This window comes from Myotis yumanensis, unplaced genomic scaffold (assembly GCF_028538775.1).
Source record: "Myotis yumanensis isolate MYYU_CA2020_CCGP unplaced genomic scaffold, mMyoYum1.0.hap1 SCAF_1, whole genome shotgun sequence".
In the NCBI taxonomy this organism is placed as follows: Eukaryota; Metazoa; Chordata; class Mammalia; order Chiroptera; family Vespertilionidae; genus Myotis; species Myotis yumanensis.
Window position 1 is genome coordinate 115,541,539 of NW_027223752.1, and position 13,314 is coordinate 115,554,852.

Here is a 13,314-nt window from a genome sequence, read left to right on the forward strand (position 1 = left end):
GTAGAAAAACCTTGTTTTATTCCGCCCAAGTCTGGGCAATCTTGCTCTGTGGTATGGTCAAAATATAAAAAATAAAAACCAACAACCAACAAAATAATGTTGTAGTGAAAACTTAAGTATGAAATTGGGCCTAGCACCCGGTATCCCTGTGGTTTCGGTCCAGGTTCACTCCCTGAGGCCGGTAGAGAGGGATGCCCCTGTGTTCAGCTGCCCCTGCCTGTGGTGGATGGGGTTGCACCCCTTGGACCAGGTGTGTCCTGGTGGGAGGCTGCCTGGTAAGCAGGACCTGCTTTGGGAAGCAGGAGGTTGGCAGTTTGTCCACCTTCTTGGAGATCAGGATCTAAGGAGAGAAAGAAAGGCAGGTTTCTGGGTAGGGCCTCTCACTCCACTGTCGGCAAGGCCCCCACTGCCTCCCCTGCCAAAGGCTTTCCTCCACAGCCCAGATCCCATGTGGGAGGGCAGGCACAGGCTTTGTTCCCCTTAGTAATCTGGGCTTGGGGAGAGGGGCCCCTCAGCCCAGGTCCAAGAAGAGTTTCATGAACTCCCACCCAGGACAGGGTCTCAGCATCACCCCTTCCCCATGCCCTGGCCCCAGATAGTTTCCTTGTTTCTTTCCTTCCTCTTTCTTTCTTTCTTCCTTTCTTTCTTTCTTCCTTTCTTTCTTTCTTTCTTTCTTTCTTTCTTTCTTTCTTTCTTTCTTTCTTTCTTTCTTTCTTCCTTCCTTCCTTCCTTCCTTCCTTCCTTCCTTCTTTCCTTCCTTCCTTCCTTCCTTCCTTTTCTTTCTTTCTTTCTTTCTTTCTTTCTTTCTTTCTTTCTTTCTTTCTTTCCTTCTTTCCTTCTTTCCTTCTTTCTTTCTTTCTTTCCTTTGTTGTTAATCCTCACCAGGGGATATTTTTTCTATGCTTTTCAGAAAGAGTGGGAAGGAGAAAGGGAGGGAGGGAGAGACATTGATGTGAGACACATCAATTGGTTGCCTCCTGCAGGGCCCTGATAGAGGGCCAGGAATGAACCTGCAACCCAGGTCCAGGTATGTGCTCTTGACTGGGAACCCAAGACTCTATGGTGCATGGCCAGTGCTCTAACCATTTAGCACACTGTCCAGGGCATCCCAGATTGCCCTTCCTTCTTCCCTTCCTTCCTTTCCTTCCTTCCTTCCTTCCTTCCTTCCTTCCTTCCTTCCTTCCTTCCTTCCTTCCTTCCTTCCTTCTTTCCTTCCTTTTGTTCTTTCTCTCTTTCTCCTTCCTTCCTTTAAAAATATGTTTTTATTGACTTTTTTAGAGAGAGGGGAAGGAAGAGGGATAGAGAGATAGAAACATTGATGAGAGAGAAACATCATTGATCAGCTGCTTCCTGTACGCCCTCCACAGGAGATCAAGCCCACAACCTGGGCATGTGCCCTGATGGGAATTGAACCCTGACCTCCTGGTTCCTAGGTTGATGCTCAACCACTGAGCCATGCCTGCTGGGCCCAGATCGTTTTCTAGGCATAGAAATACTTTCTTTTTACCTCAGTACACTTTTTTAAGCCTTTTTTCCTCTTCAGAAACAAGATTGAAACTCACAGGTGGAAAGGCTCCTTCCAGCTTCCTGTGCGCTGGGCCAGCACCTGGCAGCGGTTAGTGTCTCAGAGACACTCTAACAAGACCAGAGCCTCTCCAAGCATTTCTGTGAAGGGCTCAGAGGGAAGGGCTGCAGGCCCAGGGGAGCAGGGGAGCCAGAGCTTATCAACTCGACAGTGGGGCCCAGAGATTGATGATGGTTCATTCCAACCAGAATCACTTCTAATCTGGGACTGTTTAATTCGATCTACTTGATAAGGACACTAATGATCACAGTTACCATTCATTAAGTGCTACTGTGAAAGGTTCTCAAACACACAGACGTAAGGCCTTTAAATATTCCTTAGAAGCCCATGTGAGATATAAAAAATGCCTATTTTATATCCTAGTTGAAAAAGTAGCTCAGAGAGGTGAGGTGAATTGTTCAATGTCACAGAGCCAGGAAGTCACAGAAGTGGGATTACAGAGCCTGTGCATGTCCACCCAACAAAGCTGCCTCCTGCTGGTTCCCACTTGAGAAATCTTAGAGAGCCACACCGCAGATCAACACTGCAGCCGGAGCCCCACCACGGCACTCAGCTTGGGGCTGGCACGGACAGGCTCCTTCTGTTCAGCCTGTAGGCTGGGCCCAACTGCAGCTGTGTTTGGCCATCAAGGTGACTCAAAGTGCTTGTATCTTATGTGTTTTGTGTGGCCAGCCTGCTCCCCAGGTATGAAAGGGGCTGGGGCAGGGTGGGGGTGGGGAAGCACTTACTGGACAATTTTGCAGTTTGTCGTAGAAACATAGCGACCTGTATAGTGGATGTTGCATCTCACCACATTGTTGGTGAAGTCAGACTCCAAGACAATGTACTTAGGGTTCACGTGCACCTGAAGGAGGGAACAGAGAAAAGGAGTCTGGTCAGGGGCTGCACTTCACTTGGTCATCAGGGAAGGTGGTGGAGAGGCAGACACACACACACACACACACACACACACACACACACACACACACGGGACAAAGAGAGGAAGACAGGGAAGTGGAGACATAGAGATAGAAATACACTGATGGAGGGACATGGGGAGATGCAGAGAGACAGAGGGAGGAGAGAAGAAACAATCATAGTCAAAGGACATATCAGATCTCCCTTCTCAGAAGATGGGAAGCTTCCCCAGAGCCACAGCTCAGGCCAGGTGGGCCCCACAGCGCAGCATGGAGCATTCGGGGCCAGAGAGGTTGAGTCACTGCCACCAGGAACACAGCAGGCAGTGAGGGGCCAAGCAGGGATCCCATGCCTGGTCTCCTGACTCCGAGGCTCTCAGCCTTTCACCACAACCCCATCTATATAACCTGTTGAAGGCTTGTCGGATGCTACGTGGCATCCCCTGCCCTGGAGCCCAACACTCACTGAGATGTTGGCCCAAGCATAACCTGTACTTTTTTTCTGAAGAAGCGCTGTCCAGACACAAGGAAGCCTTTTAAATGTTGGATTATTGTGGGGTGGGGAGGTTCCCTGGGGTAGGCTGCATCCAGCAAATACAGCAGAACATTTAAGTCAAGTGGAAAGATGTTACTTTTAAGTCCTTATACATCCTTAAGGGTGGGAACTGTTCATTGCTTATGTGGGTTGAATCCCCACTTCCCAGAATTCAGAGGGGCCTTTGCACATGTTTGATGAGTGGATGAAGGAAGGAAGGACAGAATGCCCTTGAAAACCCTGGCCCTTGGGTGAGGTGAAGAGAGGCCCAAGGAGCCTCCTAAGAGGCACTTAGGGTGGGCTGCTATGTTCTGACTGTGGCCCCCAGCAGCCATCTTCATGCAGGTTAAAGCCACCTCCCAAGCCGGTCTTCACTGCTCCTCCTTCTCTGAACTTCGGTGTGGAACAGTGGGTTCGGGGGACCTGGCACAATGACTCCCACCTTCACTTCACACCTGTGTGAAGGGAGGCTGAGATTTGCCTTCCCCAGGTGAGGCCATGACGACTGGGTCCTGCACAGCCTGCACAGGGATATACCATACTGGGCAGTGTGTCTTCAATGTGCTTTTCTACCTGCCCCACCAAGGGAAGGGGCACTGGAGCAAGCGAGTATTGGAGGTGGAGTTTAGGCTGGAAGGACTCGGTCACAGGAGCCTCTGGCTTTGCAGGGTCACTGTGAGGAGCTGAAGGTCTCTCTCAGAGGGTGGTGTCCTCTCCCAGATGGCCTTCACTGCCCACAAACAGGGGGATGGGCCACAGGGCTCTCCAAGTCCCCTTTCGCTTAGGGAAGACAGAGTCATCACCTACACCACCACACCTGGCCTAGGAGTCCTCAGTGTCTTTATGGAAAGAGGCTGTATCTGCCCCAGGCTGCGACCTTCAGGTGGGAAGTGCAGGCCTCTGCCCGATGCCCCAAGACGCTGCCTCTGCTCAGCTGCTGGGAAGAGGGGAACATGCCCCAAAGCTTAAGCAAATCTCAGAGGTGGCGACACAGATGTGAGCGTCAGGCTGCCGGAGGCGGTGCTCCAGGCTGGGAGGCCCACCTTGAGGATGTAGTTGCCGGGTTGCACATCAGTTATGTCAATCCACTGGCAGTCGATGTCCGCGTTGTAAGTGTCATAGCAGCCTGGGCTCAGGCCCTGAGAACAGGGACAAGAGTAGAGGGTGAGGTGCTATATACTCCTCAGAGGCCCTCCTGACCACTCCAGCAGCCAGGGGCCCTCCTTCCTTTGTGCTTTGCCCTGACCTTGGTCTAGGGCAACTGCTCAGAGTGGGTCTGCTCCTCCTTAAACCCACAGGGCGGATGGACCAGAGAGATAATAAATACAAGCACCAGATTACAGGGATCAAATGAAGAAGGGCATGGATGGAGGATAGATGGGCACTTTGTGGTGTTTGGGCAGACAGACAGAAAGATAGAGCTGGGTAGACAAATAGGCAACTGGAACATCATGCCATCCTACTCTGTTGGAATGTTCCATTCTTTCCATGAGTAGACACCCTGGGAATGATGTAGGAAGGGGTCTGGTTGGGGGAGGGGGGCGAGTCCCCAAGGGGCCCTGTGGTGGCCCAAGGACTGGTAAGAAGACCCCCCATTCTGTTGAGCAGAGTGGCCAGGGGCCTTGGCACTGGTCCTTCAGCTTGGCCCAGGCTGCATTACTGTCTGCTCCTCCAGCTCCCAGGGTGCGGCTGCATCCTGCACCCTATGCCCTGCACCCTAGCACAACCTGTGTGTGTGAGGTGCATGCGTAGCGCTTGAGGTTGCCGAAGTCGCAGGTGCTGTCCTCCAGGCAGAAGCTGGCCTTGTGGCCCTCAGCTACCTTCATGCCTGTGGCTGCATCCAACAGGTCATAGTGGCTGAACTCGTCCATGCTGTGGTAATGTCTGGAGGCACAGGACAGGAGAACAGAGAAGGCCTAGTCACCCTGGTGCTTCCCATCCCATCCCCCTCCTGAGATGGGCCCAAGTGACCCTGCTGTGACACAGCTTCTTGACCAGTCTGGGCTCCTGCTCTCCTGTGTCCCACAGGGCAGCACCTCTCCTGTCCCCAGCTAGCCAGGTCATCCTAGGAGAGCGCCCCTTCAGGACTCCTCACTTCCTTTGGGCCAGCTACCTGCACTCCCCTGGGCAAATGCCCTTCATTGTAGCCATTTCCATCCCTTCAAGGCGGGTTCGTCCATGTCCCCTCTTCCAGCCCAGCTTCCATTAAGGCTCCTTTGAGAAACTTGCCCCAGTGCTGGATCCTGGGCAGGCAACACCTCACGGGCCCTCCTACCAGCACCTCCTCTCCCCCAGCACTAACGGATGAGGGAGCTGGGGCAAGTCCTCCAGCCCAGAGGAGGGGTGGGAGAGGCCACAGCCCCACTCACTGGTGGCAGCTGTGCCACTCCCAGGTGTGCCGTGGCCGGTTCGGGAGGAAATCCGCTGTGCCCTGGTTCTTCACCCGCTGGGGGAAGCGCAGTAGCACCCGCACGTCGTAGTCAGTGGCCTCCGGGGCATAGGCTGTGCTGCAGGACAGGTGGGAAGACAGGAGTAGGACTGGGAACCAGGACACCCAAACCCAGAACCAGCCAACTTGCCCTGAAGATCCTGATATCTGACCCTGCCCTGCGGGAAGGCTCAGCCCTCTCCCCTCTCTCCATAAGACTGGCAGCCTCGGGTGACACAGCCTCTGAGGGTGCCTGGTGCCTGTGTGTGTGTGTGTGTGTGTGTGTGTGTGTGTGTGTGTGGAGGGGGGGGGGGTCATATAGAAATCTTTAGAGGTCTTTTTAAAAAATAGGCCGATCTTGCCCAGCCAGTGTGGCTCAGTTGGTTGAGCCTCATCCCATGCACCAGGTCAGTGGTTGGTTTCCCAGTCAGGACACCAGCCTGGGGTGCAGGCTCGATCCCCAGGAAACAGCGGATCAATGATTCTCTCTCATCATCGATGTTTCTATGTCTCTCTCCCTCTCCTTTCCTCTCTCTGAAATCAATAAAAACATATTTTTTAAAAACAATAAAATGGGCCTATCCAGGAGATTCTGAAAGATTCTGTCCCTCCTCTGGACAGAGCCCTAATTGTTGACTAAAGTGTGTCACATCTTGGGTGTGGTCCTAAGAATCAGGCTCAGGTTCTTCAATGTCAAAGCCTATTCACTCTATTAGTCCTGTCTTCCATTCCCCACACACACTGGTTCCAGCTTCAAACACTATTTCTCAAACAGACTTAATTCTTTTGTTAATCTATACTTTCGCCCATGCTGTTTGCTTGATCAAGAACTCATTCAGCCTCCTAGGCCAACTCAATTCCCCTCCCTAAGGAATTCTGCTCTGATTGCTCCACTTAAAGAAATCTTGGCTGCTTGTGAGCTCTAACACTCCCCAGGCCAGGTCCATGTCACCAAGTCACCTCTACCTGATTGTATGGCTTCAGTGACCTACCCTTTTCTGTTCAGGAGGTATGACTCTGGTGCAGTCTGCCTGCTCCCAATTCACTTACTGACCCCCAATTCCCAACTGAGATGGCTGTCCTGGCTGTCCTCAGGAGCACTTCTCTGGCACTCATTAAGGTCTGGGCCCTAAGTCCAGAGGCAGAAGGTGGCCATTTGTGGGAATTAGCTCTCTCTGAGAGGATGTCTGAACAACAGGCACTGCAGGCTCCTCTCTGCCAGGACATAAGTAAGGCCTTGTCTGGAGGAGGCTTGGAATCCATCTGTGTCTGGGTTGGAACAGATATCCTCCTTCTCCCTGCTGTGTCCTTCTGTTTCACTCAGCACACTATGGGAAACCATCAAGGTTCTAGGCCCAGCTTGGCTACAAACTTGTGGTGAGACTTGGAACAAGTTCCTTCCCTTATTTGGGTCCTGCTGGCCATCTGTGCTCTGGCATCAACCGGCCTGCAGCCCACACTTCCGATGATATCTGAGTGCCCTGTGCTCCAGGGCTTCAGTTTTGTCTGGTTTTCTAGGTCTGTACTCCGCACCCAGCTTCCTCTGATGCCTCAGCCCTTGCCGACCTTGCACAGCTAGCTCCAGCTTGCACACTACTCATGCTAGCTCTCCTCCCTCTCCCAGTTGCCTGGTTCTGTCCTTGGGGCATGTCTCTTGGGCAGGACCAGGACATTCCCCCCCCAGGACTGTGCCTGGTTGCCTCCTTCCCAGCCCATCCAGGAGCTCAGGTCTGGACACACAGGATGCTCCAATGAAGATGGAGTGATTGTTGGGTTTTGACTCAAACTCAAAAATCAGCCTTAATGGGTTGCCATGGAGGCTGAATTCCTCACTGCTGAAGAAACCATAGCAGGAGCATCATCACTGTGTTCTCTTTCCATGGACAACTGAGTGGTACTCAAGGTGTGGTCCCAGGATTGTTGCTAGTTCACACACTCTTTGTTGCCAGTCTGTAATGAGATAAGGAACTTGCACCAGCATGTAAATCAACTACATTACTAATCACAATGTTTAGTTAAGCTGAGAGTTCCTTTTTTGAAACCAGATTTTCTTGATGAAGGAAGCAGTGAGTTGAGCTGCATCCTGGTGTAATCTCCTTATATTGTTACAGAGATAATAGCTGTGATCAGCTACTCTGAGTGGCAGTGGACTAGAAGTTCCATAAATGAGAAAATGTTTAGATTCCAAAGGGCTTTCCAGATACTAAAAAAAATAAAAAAAAATAAAAGTAAATAAAGAGTTCAAGTGTCTAAACAAAGCAGGTAATTAAGAAAACTAGGTGCTTCCAGAATAGAGAAATGTCAACAAAAGAAGTAAGTCAATGTAATATTGAACTAGTCATTTAGCACAGGGAGGTGGCCCCAAGGCATACAAATTTGAACAAAATATTCACTGTTTATAAAGTTAGAAGCTAGCTCTGTAGGAAGCAGAATCGCCTAGGAATAATGGAGAGTTGGCTGGGATAACCTTTGGGGTCATACAAACTGGTCTCTCCCTTCTCTGGTGCCACACATAACTGAGGCCTCTTTGTCACCCATGCCCACTGTCCCTACTGTAACCCTGGGTCTCCCTGAGGACTTCCCAGGTCTTCGGAGAAGCACTGGGACCTGGGCCCTCCACAAGGAACCTTCTCATAAGGCAGCTTGGAGAAGAAAAGTTTTCGTTCTTGTCATTGCACCTCAGTTTCCTGCCCTGCTCAACACACACCTTCAGGGCTGATGTGAAGATTAAAAGCCACAGTGAAAGGAAGCTTCTTTGTATAGTGACAATTGCTGGATAAAAGTTTGTTCCCTTCCCCTCCTGACTCCCTTGCAGCAGGCAAAGCTCATAGATGACGAGGGCCAGGTCCTGAGAGGCTCAGACACTTGGCCAGTCAGACACTCAGACATTGGCAGCCTGGCATGCAAGTGGGTTCTGGGTGACTCCTAGGGACTGTCCCAATGCTCCAAGCTTCATCCTCAGCTCCTTACCTGGCCAAGCACTTCTCCTCTGCTGCACAGCGCAGGGAGTATAGGTGGGCTCTCTGGACATAGGTGGACGCTTGCACATAATTGGGGTCTGGGACCAAGTCAGGGAGACCTGGGAATGAGCAGTGGGAGAAAGGGAGGAGGGAGGAAGAACATGACATTGAGAGTCAGGCTGGCCATGGTTAATGCCCAGAGACCTCCTCAGCCCCAAATACCCTTTGCCATTCTTCTTCCTCTACACAGCCTGTCATTCAGGAAGCCTCCCAGCCTGAGCTAGGTGTGGGATGTGAGCCCTTCTCCCTAAGTTCAGGTGTGGGAGTGCTGAGACCTGCTAGCAGAGCTGGGACATGAGTAAGAGCTAGGAGACAGGGCAGAATGTGGAAAGCCAGAGAAGAGGGAAGGGTATTCTTAGTAAGGGGGAACAGCATGGACAAGACTTAGAGGCAAGACTGCATGAACCAAGTAATTTCCTGACAGAGACACCTTCCTCCATGTCCTTATTCCCCAGGCCTCTGCATCAGTCTCCAGATACCCTCTGCTCCTTTTGCCTAGCTTTTTTCATAAACCACCAAGATAGCTCTGGGCTTTTGGCCCCAAGTGAGTTCCAGCAGGCTCGTGAGAAGAGCCAGGTGAATGTTGACTGGCAGAAGTAGGGGTGGGCAGGAAGGGATGGGCTAGAAGGAAAACATATCTGCAGAGCAGGCTGCTGACTAGGCAGGGTTCTCAGCCTGGGCACCCAGCCCTATTCCTTTCTTCCAGTCATCTTCCCCCAGACAGGACCACACCCTCCCTCCCCTGTCTGCAGCCTCTGGCCTCCAACCTGAGGGCACCTGGCTTCCTCCCCTGAAGGGCTCAGGGGAAGTATGGAGTCTTCTCCAGCCCGTGATCACTTGCTTTCAGGATATGTCAGGATCGGTCCATCCGACCTTCCTTCCTCCTTAACCCTCCCCAAGAATAAGTTATTCCCACTGAGGCAGATAAAGATGAAACAAGACTGTAAGCTCCTCCTAGCTTCTTTCAAGCCCTCTGCTCTTGGGGGACAAGCAAGGCAGGGGGACTCTGTCCTGTGTACAGGCTTCCAGCTCCCTCTTCTGGCTGCCAAATCTCTCTTGTCAGGCTGTAGGTCCAGAAAATGAGGCAGAAGAGGGCACTCTGGCTTCTAAGCCTTTCACAGAGGTGTCTGCCTACAAACCATCCCTCACATGTCCCCTGGGCTCCCAGACTATACCCCTGCTCAACCTGGGGCCCTAGCCTCATGTGGGGACCAGGTCCAGGCAGTCAGTGTGACCTCACCTACTTGGAATGAAGAGAAAGCTCGGAGCACTGGGGTGGATGAGGATGAGGTGGCTCCTGGCTGATGGAGCTATCTTGGCCAGCCTAGGTCCCATTACTCAAGCCCCCAGGAATGCCCGCAGTCATTTTCCAAGGGCTCCTCAGGCCTTCAAAGCAAGGGGATACCTTGGTGTCCAGCTGGTTCTCACACACTGGTTCCTAAAAGCCTCTGGGGCAGTGAGGAAAACAAGAATCACCCGCTACCCTTCAGCAACATGTGGGGGTGGTCAGCCGGGCTGGAAGCCTCATGAGATCCAGCATTTGGCCCCAGAAGCTGCCTCCCCCATCGCAGGCTCGGTTTCAATAAACACTGCACAGATGGCTCCACAAAGCTTTTCTGGCCTGGTCCTTCCTCTCTAGGCCAGTCCATGAGCCAGCTGTGCAGTCCAGGGAAGTTAGAAGAGCCTGTTGAGTAAGAGGCCAGGGGTATTTAGGGCCAATGAGGGTTAGTGCCATTACAGACCTCTGACTCTTGTCTGACCCTTGTCCTTTATTGAGCCCTAATCCTAACCACACACTGAGGTCTGATACCTATCAACAACTCAGAATCTCAGACTCATTGCTGTTTGTCTCCAGATTGTAGACTAAAGTGTGGTACTTAAAAAACAAACAAAACAAAAACCACACCTTAAAAGGAGTTGCTTTGACATCATCAATCCTTTTTATTGTAGATGAGTGTGGTCAGGTTTTTAAAAAAACCTCCAGAGCCATGGCTGGGGTGAGTGTGTGTGTGTGTGTGTGTGTGTGTGTGTATGAGTGTGTGTGTGTGTGTGTGTGTGTGTGTATGTGTGTGTGTGTGTGGTTGTGGGGGGGGGGGGGGGGAAGTTGAGTACTACTTGTGGGCAGACACCTCTGAGCTGCTGGTAACAATCTGAGCCCTGACCTTGGCCATAGATGATCTTCCTTTTATTGTTGAGAAATCTCAGGTTCAGGCGGGTGCCTCCTGCTTCCATTGGCAGGGAAGACCCACCTCCCACCCCACATTCCTATCCCCATGTTGCAGGGGTTGATGGACTGCCCATCCCAAGGGCCTCTGTCAGGTAAGCTTCTTTAATGATTAGCAGAGTAATAAAGTCATCCCTCAGTATCCAAGGAGGATTGGTTCCAGGACCACCCCCAAGGATACCAAAATCTGCAGATGCTCAAGTCCCTTAGTCAGCCCTCTTATTTTCCAGTTCTCCATCTCCAGATGCAGAGAGCCCACTATACTTTACTGTTCCATAATCCACAGGCATGCTCCTCACCCTGTCCCCTACAAGAAACCAGGGCACACAGAGGTGCTGGAGGGAACTGAGGCTCAGAAAAGGCAATGAATTTATCACAGTCACACAGGGGTTCAGGGCAGCTTCAGGAGATCCTGGTTCCTGAATCCCTCCCAGAACTCCTCTTGTCATTCTTCTTCTTTTTTTTTTTTAAATAAAAATGAAACGTTTGAAATTTAACCTACACACATTCAAATGTACACATTTTACATTTGTCAAAACTTGTACAGTGTGACAAGTTTGACAAATGTAAATATCACCACAGTCAAGCTATGAATTTGAGGAGGGGTTGGGATCTCTTATTCAGAACGTATGGAGTAATCCAGCCCTTGGATGTGGCACAGGAGACTCTATTAAGTGGGTTCCAATGAGAACTTTTTGTGGAGACTCCTGTTTTTATAAGTGCAGAAAATGGAATTAATCATAATTCTCATTTCAGAGCAAACTAACCATTATCACTGGTCTATGCAAGGCCCAGTGATAATTGTACTAAAAAATTTTAACCTTCATTCTCACCCCTGACCCTTAGATATGTCCTTGAACATTTGTGTCTTTAGAAAATCTGCAGTGTTTATGTATTCTTAAAGCATATAATTGATATTGTCTTATCATCTCATTCTGATTCTTGAGTTTTCAGCCAATGCAAACTTTTAAGATCTATCTAGTTCACTTCTTATCATTGTCAAATAGGACTCTGCAGTATGCATCCCCCGCCCCATGGCCGATCTAGATGGTATCATGGAATAGATCCACAGGATGGGGCTAACCACCCAAAGAATGGTCTTGCTCAAGCTACCCAGGGAGACCCTGGATATCATCAGCATCCAGCCCTCTGCTCCCAGGAGGTAGACAAGAGCCTGGCTTCTACCCTCCTCTGTCACAGATGTTCTGTGTGATCCTGGGCAGGCTTGGGCCTGCTCCAGGCCTGACTGCCTCTGTTTCTTCAGATCTAATTGTCTTCTATTCTACTCATGGCCTGGAAACCTGGGCTGGGCCCCTGTGGGCACTCTTCCATGCTGACCATGGGGTCATGCACTTAGGAATTCAGGCTGCTTAGAGCCTAGCCCAGGGTGGGGAACATTGAGTCAAAGGGCAGCAAAGGCCCCTGGGATGGTTAAAGCCAGGCTGCTTGGCTAGGGAGTGGCTGGATGTAATTGAATTGGGTCCCAAGGCCATTCCAGAGGCAGCTGCTGGTCTGGGAAGCCCTTCAGCCTAAGAGGGCCCATTAGACCCTACAGGGCAGTGAAGACACAAAGCCAAGGACAAGGGCCAGCTTTTGCATTCTGGCTCTGTCCCTAGAGCCTCCTCTGTGGGCACCCACCGCCCCTTCATAATGTGCTCAGGACTAGCCTGCCCCAATCCCTCATTGTCCAGGTCCCTTCCCTTTTCATAGGCTCAGTTTCCTCGTATGGACAATGGGGAGATTGGACTATGCGGTCCTTGAGCATAATTTGATAGCTCCATGAACACGTGGAGATTAAAATACTTTTCAGGATCTATTCAGTCTACTCTCCAGCCTTGGGCAAGAGTCTAAGACCTCTCACGACCTCTACGGACGACTCATTAACAGCCAGGAGATTCTCCGTCTGACCTAAATCCTTGCTCAGGAAAGATCTGTTCTCTCCTGCTCAGTGGTTCATGGAGGCTGCCCAGAACAGAGGGCCTGTGGTTACATTCCTGCTGCTTCCCCACACCTCACCTATTTCCCTGCTGACTTCCCCTTTCTATGGGTTACATAAACCTTGTCTCCTTGGAAATCTGTCCTCACAAGAAGCAGATGAAAGAGATGGAAATGCCAAATAGCCTGAGCCTCGGCTGGAGGATAATCCCCTGAGCCCCGGCTGGAGGATAAACAATGTCCAGCAGGAACGGGGCAGTGGGCTGTGAAATATGTGTGCAGCGGATGTTCTGGCTCATGCAGCCAGACTCCACAGGAGCCCCGAGGTAGGAGAGCAGAATGCTCACAGAGCACAGCCTTGAATAAAGATGAGCCGAGAGGGCCTCTGGGGTGGGAGCTGGCAGCTCTGTGTTCTATGAAATTACCATCAATAATGAGAACATTAAATTGTCAGCACGAGCCTGGCAGTGCCACACTAGGCAAGGTGGTTGCATGGTCCACTGTGCCCCACCATGAAGGGGCAATTGCAGCTCAGGCAAAGGAGCTGTGATGCCATAAAGTCAGGCCCAGAATTTTCAGTGCTTCCCCATTGCCTACAGAATCAAGCCCAAACTTCTCAGGGTGGTCTGGCCTTACTTCACCTGACCTTCTAGATCCTCCCTTAACTCTAAGGACCAGTAGACATCTACTT

The 13,314-nt window shown here is 51.1% G+C and overlaps 1 protein-coding gene across 1 annotated transcript in view; it reads right to left on the minus strand.

Moving 5' to 3' along the window:
- LOXL1 (lysyl oxidase like 1) overlaps positions 1-13,314 on the minus strand; it is a 24,238-nt gene continuing 10,924 nt past the window's right edge. The window contains exons 2-7 of the mRNA XM_070430591.1: positions 8,415-8,523; positions 5,386-5,523; positions 4,744-4,900; positions 4,060-4,155; positions 2,314-2,429; positions 1-340 (exon numbers count right to left, since the gene is read on the minus strand). Of these exons, the coding sequence (XP_070286692.1) occupies positions 334-340; positions 2,314-2,429; positions 4,060-4,155; positions 4,744-4,900; positions 5,386-5,523; positions 8,415-8,523 (623 nt within the window). The 3' untranslated portion in view covers positions 1-333. The remainder of the gene's footprint in view (positions 341-2,313; positions 2,430-4,059; positions 4,156-4,743; positions 4,901-5,385; positions 5,524-8,414; positions 8,524-13,314) is intronic.